This window comes from Numida meleagris, chromosome 6, assembly GCF_002078875.1.
Source record: "Numida meleagris isolate 19003 breed g44 Domestic line chromosome 6, NumMel1.0, whole genome shotgun sequence".
Classification (NCBI taxonomy): domain Eukaryota; kingdom Metazoa; phylum Chordata; class Aves; order Galliformes; family Numididae; genus Numida; species Numida meleagris.
The window spans coordinates 31,231,076-31,249,248 of NC_034414.1; the positions used below are offsets into that span (position 1 = coordinate 31,231,076).

Sequence of the window (18,173 nt, forward strand, 5' to 3'; positions counted from 1 at the left end):
CAGAAATACAAGACATCAGATGGACCTAGTGGCACAGGAATCAGTTTTGATTGATGTAGAGAGATATTAGAATTTGGAAATATATTTATAGCCTCGTATATAGTTTCTCTTTAATTTATGTAATATATGACTAGGTATATAAATTAAAGCAAAACGTAAACAGAACACAATATCTCTTCCTCTGTGTCCTCCTATTTAAGCATCTTTCCTTTTTCTACTCCCTTTTGTGCTCCCCCTGTCTACTTACTTTGGCCTTTTGCATTCTAACTTGCTGTGGCTCTGTTTTCCATCCACCTATGCTGACTTTTCAGCGCTCCCACTTCCCCATTGTTCTCCAAAAGCAGCCTTTGGATTACAGTTATTTTTCTGAAGAAGCATGTTACAAACTCTTGATACAGATGCTATTTTCAGTGATGTTTTTGCTACGCCATAACTGCTTTTTGCCTACTTCATCTTTAAGAATAGATTCATGCTTTCCGATATATTGTCCTCTCACACTGTTGTTTCTCATAATACGGTAAAAGCAAATAGCATGGCAGGTGAACATTAGCAAAAGCCACAGCTCTGCTTTCTCAGTAAGTGACAAAAATGTGAATATACACTGGGAAACCTAATTCATCACTGTGGGTAAGTAGATTTTTAGTATTTCCTACCCATTAATTTTTTTTTTCTCAGATTGACCATTCATATATTTGCTTGTATACACCCATTTTCTCTCTTACACACATGTGCCTGTTCTTCCCTTACATCTGTTTTGTTCTTTTTGTTTGGTTAGTTGTTATTTTTTAGGTAATTCACTGGGTTCCTTTCAGTTGCGTCCAGCCCCGAGGCTTTGCTAGTTTCTGCCACTCACTCACACTGGCAATGATTGCGGACAGTCAGAGTGCAACGCACTTCTCGGCTTAGTCCAAGTCGATAGATATACACCGACACTCCTTCACACGGGTGATTCTTTTCTTCTTCCTAGGGGGCTGAAGCTCAGGGCAGTTGAGGGTAACAGTCATGGTGGTAAATTTCTTGGGCTTGCAGAAGGAACAAGACTGGAAAGAGCCTTCCTCTTTGCGGACATGCCTGGGGATGTAGAAGGAATTGCACTGGCCATAGCAGAACCTGTTGATAATGGTGCGACTGTTGCAGCCTTCTTCATGGATAGTTTGTTTGAGGGGCTGAGTTTTGCACCAATCCCGTTTTAGGTATTTGCGCTCAGTGATGTGCAGTGCCTCCTGGCTGGATTCCAGCACCTCCTCAGCAGGCATTGAGGTGCCTTTTCCTCTTTCTCGATGCCTGGAGCCCGACTGCTGCTGTGTCTGCATCTGCTCTGAATCATTGGGCTGATCCTTGTCAGGAGGAGGGATAGCGCCTTGAGATCCACGATTCCTCTTTCTCCCTTCTGCTGTCGGTAGCAGAAATCCCATCAGAAGAAACACAGCGCCGATGGCATACAGTGTGCGGACCATCCTATAGAGAGGAAGTTGAGGAAATAAAGCACAGTTGTGGATTGCAGATATCAACAGGAATCAGGTATGCAGTAAATTTTCAGCTCCATAAAAGAAATGTGTGTGTGTGTGTGCACGAATGCACACTTATAAAAGATGAGCTCTTTGCTTTCATCAGCTGGAAAGCAGTTTCCAAATTACCAAGTGATAAAAGCTTTCATAAACTGTGATTGAAAGTCAGATACTAAAATAAGTCTATACAGAATTTTACTTAGTGTTGCATGCAGCTTTTTCCAGGTCCTTTCTTCATGCACCTTACTAAAGTTCTCATTCCCTTCCTATAGCTTACTGACATCAGGAGTGCTCCTCCTGATTTAATCAAGTGGAAGGAGTGATTTTATGCCTTGCTAGGATTTATGACATAGTTATCTGCAATACCAGAGGAATCCATTCTACATGTTCCTTTGTCAGACTTCGAAGCTTTGTACAACTCCTTGCATAATGCACACCCAAAAGAGTGTGCAGGCTCTATCTACCTGTTATGTGAATACAGCATCCCAAGCTCTGCCACGCTGCACCTCTGAACTGATCCACTGAGTCTGAATGTAATGAAACCTAGGGTGAGTAAGAGATGTGCACAAGATAGGCAATTAATATAAATTGATATTTAGGTATAGATTAAAAGAGATGCATCTGTACTTTCAAATTACACCTTCTTACATTATTCTGAATCTTTGGCAGGCAGATTACACAGAAGCAGTCATAAACGTCTGTGTTTTATTCATTACATCCACCATGATAGCGAAAGGACATAAGGACAGTAAGATTTCATATATGACATTAAGAACCGTAAGATGACAGTATCATAAAAGAATGTTGATTGTGCACAAAAAAAAAAGAACTTCAAGAAGTGCCAAAAGCAGCGACAATCAAGTTCCTTAAAAGTACATTCCTGCTCCAAACCTAGTTACCAGCCTACCTACCTTCCTTAGTCTTTATGACCCAGGTATCTTCCACCAGTTCTATTGCTTCCCAGAGCTCCAAGCTTTTTGGGCTGCTGGGTCAACTCAAGACCCACCACTCAGAAAATGACCTGCCATGCTCCTTCCTGTTCCCAAAGTACCATGGTATCCAAATTGTTTTGGAAAGCAAGGGCTGTGGCAGCAAGCAAGACAGACTGGGGCGGGAGGATCTCAGGAGACCTTCACTGTAGGGAGTTTGGAAGACAGTCACCAGAAATGGGAAGCTCAGGCAATAAAAAGGGGAAGAATTGTGAATAAAAAATGAGGAAGTCAGTGTCCTCTACCTTTTTGGAGTGCTGCAGTCACATCCCTTATTTAACATATTTTATCAGTAAAGATGAATTACTGTTTGAACTGAAGATTCCTGCTTGTCCTGCTGCCCAGCCAATGTATGTGAAACCAAGGGCCGTGTCCTTGGTAGGCAGATAGATGGCAAAGTGCCAGCCCTGGAAGAGCCCCCTGGAGACTCAGCGGAAGTTCAGGGTATTGTGTCATTTGCTGCACAAGATGTTTTTTAATTTCTAAGTTACTCGGTCTTTCCAGTCACACAGAAAGAGTAAGTTTTGGTTTATGCTGTTCAGAAAGTATTTCTCACCAAAGGGACTGGAAAAGGAATTCCTGGAGTGGAAAAGTGTCATAGGAGGTTCCTGTTGTATGTAGGGATTGCTTGTGGAGCTAATGTTTTATGTGTTTGTCTACAGACTGTTAATATACTGGACCTTATAATGTGCATGATAAATATCTGCATTTATTTTATTCATTTAGATTTATTTACCAGTAGCCATTTATTTTGTTCATTTCAGCTTAGTACCAGTATGTCCTACGTTTGGAAGAAGCTTCAGACTTCAAGAGAGGGCTGTAAGCACAGTGCCTTTACTGACTCCAGCAGGCAGCTTGGAAGGGCTGCTCTAAACATCTAAGTGCAATACTGCACAGAACATGCTATTTTAATAACTTACGGCTCTGACATAGAACAAAAAACGTTGGGAATTCTAATTGAAGACTAATGCAGTATAATTTCAAGTGTCAGCTTGGACTTCATATTGGCTGTTTTTTTCCCATTTCTGATACCGCCTCAATGTTATTTAAGCATGTTTCTTTTTGGTCTCCATGTTCTGTCTGTAAAATATTTTTTTAAAATACAGTTATAAAACACCACTTATTTCCTCAAGTGACCAGAATGACTCTTTCCAAAACTATTCTTATTTCTCTGGTGACTGTATACCCACACTGTATTTAGACAGTATGCATGTTATTTACTCAACATGGTGCCAGAACCTTAGAAGAAAAAAAAAGTCATTGCATCCAACCAAAAATAAATTGCTAGTTTCTAAGCAGTGCCAGGAAACTTCAGGTGTTTGTTTAGTTTCCCATAACTGAGTGCCTGTTTCACCACTACGCATATTCCCGTACTACTTTTGTTCCTCTAAATGATCGTCTCCATGCTGTTCCACCATTTTTCCACAAATGTGCAATTGATGATGTAGTCGTGTAAGGTCTAGTCATGTGAAAATGAGTGTACTTCGGGATGGTGACTTGGGGAAAATCGGATGGTAATGCCTATTTTAAGATAAGTATCCCAGATTCACGCATGTGCTTCACCCTAAGGAAACACAAGCATGTGTTTCAATATAACCCTAAAATGGGAAGAAATACAATTTCTCACTGACTTGGTGTCATGATTTATAACCACAACACTTGGTTTAAAACCCTAAGGGGTACAACTGTATTATATACTTGAAAAAGAGTCTGTGATTCAAGTAGAAGTTAACAACTCAGCAGCACCCTTTGTTATGGTCCAATTATATATATACCAAAATATACATCTGGAAATAAAAATAATTCAAACATTTAGGACTAAATACAATTGAAACATAGACCCTCCAAAGAGGCTGCATTGACTGCATGACCCCCAATGGCAGCTTAAGCAGGAACTTCCTATCATAGTAGCTTATTACATATTTCCTTAAAAATTTCTGATTATTTGGGGAAAAAAAGTAGAAGAAAAACAAAACACAAAGGAAAATAAGGCATTATGCCTCAGTAATGAAAGCACCCTGCAATCTGCACTCTCCCTGATACCAGTGCTCATAAGAGAAGACAACACCTCTGCTTATATTAGGAACTGGAATGATTCATCCAATCTGTGAATTGGTGTTTGTGAAATACTTCCTCAACAGCTTTTTTCATTACTGGGAAAAAAAAAAAAAAATCCACAGAACAGCACAAGTAGCTCAGTCCATGTTACCAAACCCAAGGTTTTACCCAAAAGAAGTCTCATCAGAAGTAGATGGTTTGGAGATTTTTGTTTTTTCCTTGTCACAGCCATAATTCTGAAGAAGTGATAACTCTGGAGCTTGGGTAGGAGCTGTGAGGGACCAAGCTGTAAAAGCGTACATATGCCAAATTTCTGCAGAACTTTCTGTACTTGATACGGGCTGTTATAGAAGCACTAGTGTGATCAGAAATCCTTCTGAGAACTCAGCTGAGAAGTCTTTGAACAAGCAGATGACTACAAACAAAACACTTCATTCAGGTCCCACTTAACTTCACTCAGATCCAATGAGAGATCCGATATCATTAATATTTATTTTTAAAAGTAAAAAAATACTTCAGAAATCTTTCTGTATTTCCCTGCTAAGCTGAGTTCTCCTCCTCATCATCTGCAAGTACTCAGTCCTACAGCCAAGAGCAGTTTTATTGCTGACTTCAAACGGGAGCAGAATTGGACCCAGCCATTCAAATCTCCTCACACGCAGATTATCTGGAGCTGGGATCCAATCATTTCGCTGCAGATGAGGACTTCTGTGGATTAATACTTGCAACCGTTCACAGAGGAGCGTGAACTCTTTCAGGTTTACCGCTCAATACAGCAAGCTGTCATTTTTTAGTTTATACATTTTCTACTATAATTTAAGGTCCTTCAAAAGTCAGTATTTAAACAGCGCTTCCCTATGAGTCCCGAGGCAGAGCCACAAAGCAACCTCTGAGATGCTGAGCACACAGCGATGCATTTACAAGCACTGGGTGGAATCCCGGCTCTGCTGAAATGCACAGCAAATTCTCACAGCCCTCCACAGGCCCAGCATTTCATCTGCAAGCCATATTCACTGGGAAAATATTCTGATGAGCCACGGGTTCGTGTGCTTCACAGAAAACATGAAAAATAATCTGCTGAAGGCCTAGAAAAATAAATGTGGATGGTGGGCTTCAAATAGCAGCCAAGCAAAGAGGCAAAACACAACACTGGCTATTGAGAAAACCAAAGTGGTTACGTCCCAGCGGATCAGAATGATTTTCTGCCTGGTTTATTACACACGAATTACAGAAATAGTCTTATGTAATGTTTTCATAGTTATAGATCTGTATTTTTAAATATGCAAGAAGGCAAGACAACTGCAGTTCCCACAGAACCATTTTTTTATTTTTTTTTCCTCAGACCAAGATGGCAAAGCCAACATCGCACTTTGGTAGAGTTCAGGTACATTTACATTTCCAGTAATTCCTTCACGTGAGTCACGGAGTTTCCTTTTTTCAGACGTCTAGCGAGCGTGGGCAGCATCACAAGGAACAAAAAAAAAAAAAAAATCAAAAACGGAGAAACCTCCTCTAGGAAGGTATCTCTCTGCAGGGGCCGCAAGCAGCAGCACACGGCGTGAGCACGACGGTACCGACGCACGTCGGGGGGGCCCCGCAGCTGCCAGGCCCACTGCGAGAGCGCAGTCGCTCCGGAAACGTTTGCTCGCTGCCCTGTGAGCACAGTCGCGCAGCGACACGATGAAGTATCTCGGAAAACGCCACGCATTTCTACGCGACCTCACCGGCAGAAAAGCAAGCGCTTTAGTACAGCCTGGGAGTGAGCGCCCAGGAAGAGAGGCAGGACACGGCCGTGAGCGCCGTCCGAGATGTCCACACTGGCCCGAGGGGCCCCGCATCCCACCTCGAGCGGAGACTTCAGCGCGAGCCCGGCGCCCGCTGCCCCCCGCGGAGCCTTCCCCCGCCCCGCAGCCGCAAGGAGGAACAGCGGGCAGCGCAGCGGCATCGGGCGGGATGCGGCGGCACCCAGGAGCGGGGTGCGGGCCGCGCGGGGCCGCGCACGTCGTCAGCCCGCCGTCGCCACGCTCCCGTCGGGGCGGGGAGGCCGCCGGCCCGGCCGGGCTCCCCGCAGAGCGGTGGCGGCACCGGCAGGGTCCTCTCCGCGGGCGGCGGCCGCCGCGCAGCCTCGCCCCAAATCCCGAGTGGTCGCACCGAAAAGGCCGGGCCGGGTCGCTCACTCGCCCCGTCTGAGGCCGGCAGGGCTCACGTCCCGCTCGGCAAGGGCGGCCCCGACGTCGAGGCCGGCAACTCCGCCGGGCCGAGGCCTCCCAGTAGCGGGAAGCGCTGCGGCCGAAGGACGCCCGGAGCCGTCGGGGCGGCAGAGCCAAGCAAGTGCGGCGGAAGTCGGCCGAAAGCGGGGGGCTGCGGGGAGCAAAGGGGCGCTACGCACGGCGGAGGCGCCGCCGCTCCTCCCGCCCTAGGACAGGCGTAGCCCCCCCCCGGCGCGCAGCCTGTGCCGCCGCCTGCGCTGCGCAGCCCCGACGGCGCACGCCGCCTGCCCGGGAGGTACGCGATGCGGGGTCGCTCGACGGAACGGGAAGGGACGGGACGGGACGGGACGGGGCGGGCAGCGGCGAGGCCGGCACCTGGAGCTGCCCTCGTCCCGCTCCGCGCAGAGGCCGGGCCGGGATTTCGCCGTGAGTCGGCTGGGTGCCGCATCCAATTTGTCGGGAGTGATGCTGTAGGCGGAGATGAGAGGCTTTTGCAATCCCCGCGCCTGTCAGGGGAGAGAGATGTCACAGCGCCCTGATGCCCGCACTGCGGCGGAAAAGCTAGTGACAGCCCTGCGCCTCTGACAGGCGGGCCGGTGGCACCTCCGCACACCCAGCAGTTCGGCCACGCACGGACGAACGACTCCTCCTCTTGCCCGCAGCCCGGAGGTAGGAGAAAGGCACTACAGTTTTGCCTCCCACACAGACTGGCCGAGTGGGACCCGTTTGCGCTCCCGCTGCGAGCGCGCGGCCCGGCCCGGTTCGGCTCAGCGGCGCCCCGCTCACCTGCGCGGCGTCGGCGGCTCCTCGGGGGCCCGGCTCAGCGGCGGCTCCTCGGCGGGGCCCGGCGGGGTTGAGTCCTGCGGGTCACTCGGCAGAGCGGGAGGCGTGGGATCCCGCAGCCACCCGGGAGTCCATAGAGGGCGAGGCTCGGATCCTGCCTACAAATTGCAGCAGCGCCGAGCTGTCTCCCATTTAAATGTCTCCCAGCTGAGGTCTCCGCTCCAAGCCCCTCCAGATCATTGGACAAGCGCCTCCGCCCCCTTTAACACTTCCATAAACTTCCACTAGGGTAAGCTCTCGGGCGCGCAGATAAACGCTTGGCTACTTTCCTCTCTTAAGAGAATCGCTGCTAAAGGTCACCACCCCGAGGAATTTTATCTGGAATGTACAGAAAATTCACATTTTCCATCCTCATTAAAGTATGACATTTAAGAAGAGTTCCCCCCGGCCCCGCCTGCTCCCTTCCCGTTCCCGCTGCCCAGGGCCACGGCCCCGCTGGGCAGCCCGCACCCGGCCGGCTCCGGCGGGAGGGAGGCAGCGGCCTTCCTGGCCCCACTGCCACCCGCTGCCCCCGCTGAGGTGTGCGGTTTGCTTCTGAAAGTGTGGCAAACAAACAAAACAAAAACAAAAAATAAAAAATAAAAACGGGGAGGAAAAGCCGCTCTCGTAGCTCTTTATCACTGAAAGCCTTTTTCTTTCTTTCTTCCTTTTTTTTTTCTTTTTGTAGGAGACAAAGAGGCGGGACACCTCGGGTGGGCTTTTCCCTTCCCGTCTCTCGTCTCTCGGAGGGCCGCGGGCACCTCGGGCATCCCGCGAGGTTGAGCACGGCGGTGCCGGGGTCGCCCGCCCGTCGGGGCCGGGAGCAGTGGGCAGCGCGGCCCTGAGCTCGGCCTGGCTCGAGGCCCCGCTGGGGGCTGCCCGCTGCCGCCCGGCTCCCGCTCCCCTCTCCCGTTGGCGGCTCGCTGCGAGTCGTGCCGCAACTGTCTGCTGTTGTGCCCCTGTTTTCCGACGTGAACCTGAACCACGCAGCACCTCGGTGGCCTCGCCTCACCTCGGTAGTGCCTCAGGGCTGGAGAGAGGCATAAATCCGACAAACAGAAATTTGTATCGTCCCCATTTTTGCAGATGGGGAGGACATATCGAAATTAAACTAAAAGGATCTTCTGCTTTAAGGATGCCAGGCCAAGGCAAGATGCCAGGTGCTGATCGTTCAGAGCCCTTAGGACCACCTGGCTCCTTATTAGGGCTGCACTCAGGGCTAGCTACAAAGGTGAGTGTTCAACACATTGGTAGATTATTCCTGTTGCTTTAACTCCCATGCATGGTTGGCAATGATGTGGCAAAAGAGAATCTCTCCGTTCCTTGACCAGCAGCACGTAGAAGTGCTGTAGCGGCTGCAGCTGTGCCTTGGTTGGTGGCACCATAAGAGTGAAAATGTACTAGTGTGCAGGGGCACTGCAGTTCAAATACAATGAAGAGGGAAAGGATTACTGGCAGAGAATCACAGTAAGTGACATCTAGATGGATGGAAGGAGAGGCCTAGGGAATTTTTAGGATTTTTCATTATTTTGCTCAGAGAAGCGCTATTAGACTTCATGGATGTTTTTAATTAGCTGGGGTCCTTCTTTCTGAATCTAGAGAGAAAGTCACAATTCTCACCTCTCAGTGTGCACACAGGGTTTATGTGCTTCTCCTCTGGGAACCATAGTGGCGGTACTGCTGTGTGGGGCAGGGGCCATGTCTGCCCTGTGCTCTGTATCTCTGAATAACCCTAGGACTGGGCTGGGCCCCAGGGCTGCAGCGGGGCTGCTGCTGGAGGAGCACGAAGGCAAATGGCTGTAGCCATACCTGCTTCCATCAGGTGAATTAAGGTAGAGCTAAAAAACAGATGGCAGAAAGGAAGTATTGTTTATGTCTGTGTTTGTTTGTTTGTTTGTGGTTGAGGGTGGTAAGGGAAAGCTTGTTGTTGTTGTTCATTGTATTTTTAGCATCAGGTATCCAGATCATCTCCAACTTAGAAACTTGTATCCCTTCTGCTACTGGGTTCTGTAGCACAGCGCTCCCAGAGCTTGCTGGCTGAACAGAGCTGTGCTGTCAGAGCCTGAGCGGAGATAGGGTTCACTTCAAGGTAGTGGGTGCACCTGGCCTTGTGCTGAGGCCCATTAGTGCTGTTGGCTGGAGCCCTTCTGCACTGAGCCATTAGTGTAGAGGAGTCCTACAAGGAGACATTTGTTTCTGTGGTGTAGGCTGGGGCTGAAGAGGAGCGATGCCATGGTGCGACGGCAGTGGGTACTGCCAGCCTGGCTGGATCCAGCTTCCTGCTCACTGATGGTTTTTTGTTGGTTTGGTTGGTTGGTTTGTTTCATTTCCTCTCCCATTTCTTGCTGGTATTTAGCGTGTGAGTTGTTCTTTGTTTTAGTGGAACAGTAACAATTGTTTTAAGCTTAAAAGAAGTGCTGTACTTAATTCTTGCATAGAAAAATGTTATTGGGCTGAGCTCCTGTCTGCTACCACTGCCTCTGAGCTCTGCTCAGCGCCTCCTCCCTGCCAGGACAGTTGGCGCCTCATTAAAAGCCTTTGCAGAGGAGCCAGGGCCTGACAGGGGCCAGATCCTCCTCTTGAGCGCATTGGAATCACTTATAATAACTTCAGGGAGATGTCACCGAGTTCTGTCAGCAGAGGAGCTGGCCCTAATGGACCCCAAATCCAAACACTTCCCACTGGTGGGCAAATCCCTCCAGCTCAGGGGGAAGGTAGGAGAATGGGCACCTCACCTGGGCTCTGAGCAACTCTGCAGCAGGGAATGGAGTGTGATGCGCAGGGCCATGTCTGGTACTCATTTACAGAGGAAGAGCTAAAGGGGTGCATAAAATTCAGCCACTGGTGACAAAATCACTGATGTTTTCAGTGCTTTTTATATGGCAGAACATGAGAAACTTCTTCTCTGGTGGTAACATTCAAGAACAGTAATTCCAAGCCAGTCTTCTTGTGTGTTCTGAAGCAGAAAATATGAATGTATGCATCCATATTCCTTCGTGTCCTGTTAATGTGGAAGCAGGATGTCCACCTGTGCTTTTCTCTCTTTGGACTTAGAGAGGTACTTGTGCAAATCTTCTGAGAATAAGAGGGTGAAGTGTTTAGCAGTCTCACAGAATGACAGAACCACAGAATGGCTTGGGTTAGAAAGGTCCTTAAAGACCACCCAGTCCCAACCCCTGCTGTGGGCAGCACTGCCACCCACCAGCTCAGGCTGCTCAGAGCCTGAATGGCCTTGAATGCCTCCAGAGATGGGGCACCCACAGCTTCTCTGGGCAGCCTGTGCCAGTGCCTCACCGCCCTCTGAGTGAAAAACTTCCTCCTAATATCTAATCTAAGCCTCCAGTACCACCATAACTTTCCCCTTTGGGATTACCCTCTGGCATTTGGAGGTTGGGCGCAGGTGTTCCCAGCTGCACTGGAAGGTGTGTGATCTGCAGAGGGACTGGCTTCAGGAATGTATTTTGCAGGACATGCTCACAGAGATGAGTGGTGTCTTTGTTTTATGGGCACTGTGTCCTTTGGGAGGGGAACACACCTGGTTCCTGACTTTGCTGAGATGAGCAGCAGCTTGAGAGCAAGCCATGCATAAGCAAGGCTGTATGCAACGCATGTTGAGTAGTCTGCCCGAAGTGATGGAGGAAAAGCCATGTGGAAGGAAATGGATCTGGGGGTGTTATTGGACAGCAAGCTGAACATGAGCCAGCAGAGTGCCCAGATGGCCAAGAAGGCCAATGGCATCCTGGCCTGCATGAAAAATAGTGCAGTCAGCAGGAGCAGGGAAGTGATTGTCCCTCTTATCAGCACTGATGAGGAAACATGGAGGTATGGCACTGAGGGGCATGGTTTAGCGGGCATGGTGGTGATGGGCTGATGGCTGGACTAGATGAACATAGTGATCTTTTCCAGCCTTAATGACTCTATGATTCTGTGTTATCAACCAGCATGGAAAAAGGGTTTTCACTCTTTATTTCGAACTTTTTATTTAAGCAGGCAAAGAGTAATAAATGACATAAAATAAGGGAAGATTTCCTGAGCTTTCAGAGTACTTTGTTAATGTACCAGTCCTGCAGTTCTCTTTCAGACATTATACTGTTTATTCTGATATGGATTATTATGTAAAAAAAAAAAAACCACAAAAAAAAAACCTCATAGAGTTACTGAACTTTGTCTCAACATCGTGCTTTGTATCAAACAGTAATATATGGAAAGCTGAGGTTAGTGTGAATTATAATTAAATTTCTCATAATGTCTACTGGAAAATCCATCTTCAGACTATGCTTCACATTTAGATTTAGATTAAAATAATGATGTTCTGTCAATGTATAGATTTTCATCAACAGAATGAGGAAAAATAAGCAAGGGAAATGTTTATTGGTGTTTGTGAATTATTTTTTAATGAATTGTTTTGACTTTGCTATTGTTTTTTCAAAATATCACTTCATCTAGACATATAGCTGCATTTCACTTCTGAGTGCTCAGAAATAGGACACTTCAAATCAAAAGTAAAAATGGTTTCGAGATAAAATAGCTTGCTTCAAGCACTTTAGAAGCCTGAGATCCAGCTCTGAAAGGAATGGTGTCCTTGTATGTCTGAAAAGCTTTCTTGTTTCAAATATAATATGTGTACAGTCAGGTCGTGTGCTTGTAATGCTCTCTGCACCTAGAAGCCATGGTCACTCACCAAAATTCCACAGCACTGTGTGCTGCAGACATAGAATAAAAATATGTTTTCTGGCCTCAAAACACCTACGTATGTAATGCATCCCATATGTGACTATTTTTCAAAAGTGATTTTGAAAAGCTTATTTTATTTAGATGAAGTTTGACTGTTGGACAAGTATGAAATTTCATGCCAAGTGAGGAAATATAATTGGTCAAACTTACCTTTCATTACTGTTTCCACAGTTTTTTTTTTTATTGTTTATTTTTTTTTAATGCATCCTTGGTATTTGATGGCTAGAGAAAAATTTGCCAAGAAAATGAAAGCCATAAAATAGCCCTGAAAGATTCTTCTGCCCTTCTGCATTTGCTTTACACATCCTTCATGGCAGGACTGCCTGTGGGACCTGGGGGAGGTGTCTGCTGACGGGCTCTGCTTTCTGGATGCTTCTGGAGCAGCATGCCACGAGGTGACTCCGCTCAGCACTCTGGAGCTCAGAAGTCCTTACAGCTTAAAGCTGTGGCTGGGCATTAGGAAGGAGCCTGGGGTTTTACTTGCTTACATATTTTGCTCCATGACATGACAGCTATGAAATAGAGTTTCCAGTTATGCTGCAAAGTGAACTGACTCCTTCCCATGCCGTGCTGCGTCCCACATGTCAGCGGCAGCATCTCAGACAGATTGCATATGCTTTCAGGACACGTGTAGACGTGCTACAGGCAGTTCTGGCAGAGCAGTGCCGCTCTGCCGTGGTGCCAAGCAGTGCTGTGCTGCAGCAGCCTGTACCTGGGGTGTAGCCATTCTGCAGAGATCTCAAGGAGAGCTCTCTGTTACAGTGTGGAGCCTCTGTGGAGCACTCAGGTGCAGCACCCCAGAGTGCAATGCTGGCCATGCAGCTAGGTGAAGTGACTGGAAGCTGAGACCTAGCCTCTCCTGGCACTGCCACTTACTGCCTGTTGTGAAAGAAAAAGCAGTAACAAAGGCAGGAGAAATGTTTCATGATGTATGAGAGTTCATAAGGCTTTTAGTTTGGGTTGTCTGCTTTCCCATTGCCTGCTTTTTAAAATTCACATCTTATCTGTTTTTGTTTTTCCTGGCAATATTTAGGTAAAAACAGAATGCCAGATAAAGAAGTGGCTTTGCAGGAATAAAGGAACATCAGCCCTCTTTGGGCTGTGACAACAACTTATTTAGCTCGTGTGCAACTTCTGCCCTTAGTATTTGAAATGCAGTGAGACAAACGCAACTGCTGTGTTATGGGAAGGACAGAGCTCTGTGAAACCATTGTGTTCATCCTCTTCCCTGAGTGAATGCTAACGTGTTCCTGGGGAGGAGATACTAAGAAACAGAGCCTGTCCTCACTGCCATGTTGTGTTTGGATGGTCTCTGCATCAAGAAGATGACATGTAAGAGGCACAAGCACCCTCACACTCCCTTCGCTCAGAGAGATTTTCTCATGCCTCCATTTCCCCTGTGATGGGGAACAGAGTTTTTGAAGGAGCCAAAATCATTTTGGTGTAAATGGCTAAAACTGATTCAGTACCAAACTCGCAACGAATTAAGCAATTAATGATAGTAAGAGAAGCTGGGAGTTCACATTAATCTGGGAAGACAATTTGTATTTTATTTTTACCTTTTGTGTCTCCATGCCTGAATGAATCAATTTTTAAATTTCTAAAAGCTTTTAATGGGGAGGAAGGCCTTCTAACTTCTGCAATTCTCTACAATAAAAAAAATATATATTTCCAGTGAATAAGGCAGCAAGCCAGCAGGCTGTGTTGTTGTGAACAGCATTTCAACAATATGCATAAATACAAACACATAGTTAAGTGCTTTGCTGAGGACGGTGAACTTGTGTATGCACTTCCATATTTTATTTTAACACAGTTTGGGACCCCAGTCCTGTCGGGGCCTGCCAGATGCCCACTTTTGTTTTCAGTGAACTGTTCAGACTGTATAAAGTGAAGTGCATACAAAAATCCCAGGGGTTTGAGTCAGGCGAGCCTTCCTGAAGGACCCCGAAGCGATGTATGTATGCCTTTCCCTGTGGATGTGTATATTAGAATTTTAAACTTTGCAAGCTGAAGAAATAACAGTACAATACAATAATAACAAAATACAAAAAGAAGTCTATTTTTTTTTATCTGTATGATTACCAAAAATTTACTCTTTCAAAAATTGCCAAAAAAATCAGTTCTGGGAAACTACACAGGCAAGCTTAGGGCCAAATCTCTTGTCCTGATATTTCCAGCGGCTCTGTTTTGCTTCTTCTGTTTCCTTGTCAGAAGTATCCTGTTCAGCCTGTTTGGCTAAGGGCAGTTGGATATTTATTCATTGATCTTTCCCTTTCTTACAGTATCTTGAATTCTAATTAGCATTTTTCAAGTTCTTTTATTTATTCCCCAAATATAGCTACACCAGACCTCATTCTTCCCGTTTTCTGGAGCTGTTCAAAGCCATGGAAGGGCTGTCATCTGATTAACTAACCACACCACCTGTAAATTCTTCATCAGCTGCTTTAATTTGCAGTTTGATTAAATTATATTTCTTTTTATGTTTAGTAATGTGCCTGGAAATGAGTAAAATCCCTTGGTGTTAGGAGAGATGCTGTGAATAGTTCAGGAGCTCTGTTCTAGGTGTTCGCAATTAATCAGGCACCAAACACTTGGAGCTTTTGGATGCACTTTTAAGAAGTTTGAAAATGTAAACAGGAAATCTTAATGCACTAAAGACGTAAGCGAAGAAGTTAAATTGCAAGTGACCAAATCAATTACACTTCAGATCAGACTGTGGCAGGGCTTTTTGGTCCTGAACCAGATGGAACGAGACTCTTTGTGAAGGAGGTATTATTATTTCTTGTCATGGTTTCAAAATGAACATATGAATTCACAGTAAAAAATACATATTTTTTCCTTTTGAAAAATATATTAAAGCATTTAGAGGAAAGAATCCTTGCAACTGGCGTCATCATGAACTATTAGATGCGTTTAAAAAATATACATCTTTGTAGCTATTTCTTGTTCTGACCTGACCCAAGCAAAACCAGAAGTGAATGTGCCTCTCGTGTGAGGCAAAGAAGAAATCCTGCTTTTTAAAACAATACATTCTTAGATTTAGAGCTTATGACTTCTTTTGTCGATGCTTTTCCTGTAGGCTGAGATTTTTTGCATTGAGACAGCTATCGTGATGTAAAAATATAACAGAGGGTTGTTTTTTTCCCCTTGCTATAGTTTACTGAGATACATCCAGGTGATGGCACAGACCTTCTGGAGATATAAAGCACTTTTATAATCTAATGGAAAGAGATAGGACAACTTGTTGAGAAGCCTCTGAGGGAAAGTGACTGCTGGAATCAAGTGTAACAAAACTTTGTTCCTAGATAGAGAAAACTTGTCGTAGCCAAATGTAACTTCTTTGTTTCTGATTTAGAGAGGTATTTTGGAAAACCAAATATTTATGTTTTTATATATTAAATTGTTTGTTTTATTTGTCATCCAGATCACTCTTTATTTGAGTATACCATCATCATCTTTTGTGAGAGCTTTGAAAATCACTTTAGTATTTGGCCCTATATATTTAAATAGGGAGAATTCCACTCAAAACCACCTTGGAAGGAGTTATCTCTGCTGATGTGGAGGGAAGGACTGTGTCTGAGCTTCAGCAGTGTAGATACTTACAACAAGAAATATCCTGCTTTTTGGAGTTGTCCTGTCCATGACACTAACAGGGCTCCTTAGCAACACTGGAGCCGCTGACCAACAAACCCCATACATGATGAAATTTGCAAGATTAGATTTATCACTGGAATGCTAACAGTGAATAAGGAAGTAGGGTCCTAAATGCTCCTTTTTCTACATGCAAAATGTGCTGACAATTTTTTTCAAGTTACTAGAATAAGGAATACTGACAAGTAAATCAACTCCTGGTAATTCCCAAGTCTTACTAAACATAGCATTCTTACAGACACTCGAAGACCTCAATTCTGGAGTGCTGGCCCACAACCCAGATGCCATGAATTCACCTTAGGTTGAGCTGAAAGCTGCCACACAGAGTTCTTGAGAGCAACTCTGGGTTTGCAGGGCAATGTGTTGTCTGAGCAGGCCAGCAGGGAACACCAGGAATGGCTGGTTTAAGTCTCTCCTATCTCTGGAGTATGGATGTCTAAGCTGGGCTTGAAGCAGGTACTGCTCTTAGCTTGGTGCTGAAGCCTGGGCCTGTCTCTTGACGTTAATCACCTAGGCTGCTCTGAGAGCAATATATAACAAGTGACACTCTTCTTTCAAAATGATGGCGCCATCATTTGGCAATGGCAGTGATGAAATGCCCATTCATTCTACTTTCTGGAATAGCCTACTTGCTGAGGAGAAACAAAGGCACGCCGGAAAACTTGTATGCCTGCCTCCTCTGGAGAGCATGAATCTTGTACATCCTATACCTCCAGTGGTGTAACCTCTTAGCCAAGAGGCTGGAGCCTGATATTTTTGGCAAATTCTTTTGCCATACCTCTTCCAGACATGGTTGTGGGTTTTTTTCCTTTTTAATTAAGCTGTCTACTTCTATTGTGGTTCTTTGTGCAGTGCCTGGCCCTGTAGACACATGTGAGATGGATCCTTCCCAAGCCGGTTCCTTCGGGGAATATGGGGGAGCCATAGTTGCCAAGTTTGTGGCTTTGGGCTGTGTTTAGGACTGAGCAGGTGTTGAGTTATGCAACTTCACCAAGATTCAGACAGTTATAGGCAAGCGCAGAAGGAGAAATTTAGATGCCTGGGGTACTTTATTGACAAGAAAACATAGGTGTGTATAGACCTTAGCTGCCTGAGGAACAGGGTAAGAGAGATAGGGTCCGAAGATCATGTACTTTGGTATTTGTGTTCCACACTAGTTGCACTTTGGGCGCTTAAGCCTTAAGTGGATCTAGACCTCAACCTCTTTGCCTCTGTTCTTCCATCTGTCATATGGAAATAGTTCCCAGTTTTGCAGATACGCAACAAAACAGACACAGTGGGTTTTTATGGAGCAAACAGTATTTTAGGGACTGTCTGTGAAGGTCTTATCTTCAAGTTTGTGGATAATTCTTGTTATTTGGATGGCTCATAGGTTGTTGCTGGGAACATAAAAGCACAGCATGAAATAGTACTGTTAGAGAGACACAGAAACTAGAAAATTGCCTCAACTATCAGAGCAGGGGATAATTTGTGTATTTTAAATTGAAAGAAATGAGCACACATTGCTTGCATGTTGCATAACTTGTTCTCATGAGAACTCCTGAGAACAAGTCTTCAGGAACCTCTAACTTCAGACCATAACCATCAAAAAGGCTGCAGCAAAATTGGAGAATAGCAGGGAGAAGATATAAGGAATCAGAAGCTGGGCAAACTTTTCTGCATGTTTGACTGCACACGCATTACCTGTGTGTGCATGTAGCCCTATGGCAGCTGAGTAGAGAGTTGTCTGGGACTTTAAACAATAGCTATGGACTATGTGTAAACTGACAGCAACGTTTATCTGTTAGAATAATGACTTTTTAAAAACTTGCTTAAATCAGCAATGTCTCTTTTTATTTGATAAATATTTTATGCAGCAATAAGCATGATTTTTTTAGTTCGATTGCAGTAACACAGCTCTAAGGACCATGTATCTTACTGCCATCACACTGTCCATTGGTGCCCTGAAAATTTTGCAGTCAACTTTGTTTCTGTTTGCAGTCAACTTTGTTCCTGTTTGCAGTGTTTTTAAATATAATTAACCAATGATGAATTATTAGTGCATCTCTGGATGACCTGCCTTTTTTCTTTTATGGGTATGCTTTGTTCATTTGGAAATGCAAAATGCCATGATATGGTAATTTCTTTTATTTCTAAATATGAAAAGATGTTCTGCCTACACTAGGTATAGGTGATGACTCAGGACCACACTTACCTATGAG

At 45.5% G+C, this 18,173-nt stretch overlaps 1 protein-coding gene and 1 long non-coding RNA gene across 2 annotated transcripts; one reads left to right on the forward strand and one right to left on the reverse strand.

Moving 5' to 3' along the window:
• On the reverse strand, positions 670–8,206 carry GREM1 (gremlin 1, DAN family BMP antagonist). The gene is made up of 2 exons (XM_021401645.1): positions 7,552–8,206; positions 670–1,458 (listed from the first exon to the last, which is right to left on the reverse strand). The coding sequence occupies exon 2, from the start codon at positions 1,455–1,457 to the stop codon at positions 903–905; it is 555 nt and encodes a 184-aa protein (XP_021257320.1). The 5' UTR covers position 1,458; positions 7,552–8,206; the 3' UTR covers positions 670–902.
• Positions 1,405–3,806, forward strand: LOC110401050. The gene is made up of 2 exons (XR_002440228.1): positions 1,405–1,521; positions 1,781–3,806. It is a non-coding gene; the product is annotated as an uncharacterized LOC110401050 (long non-coding RNA).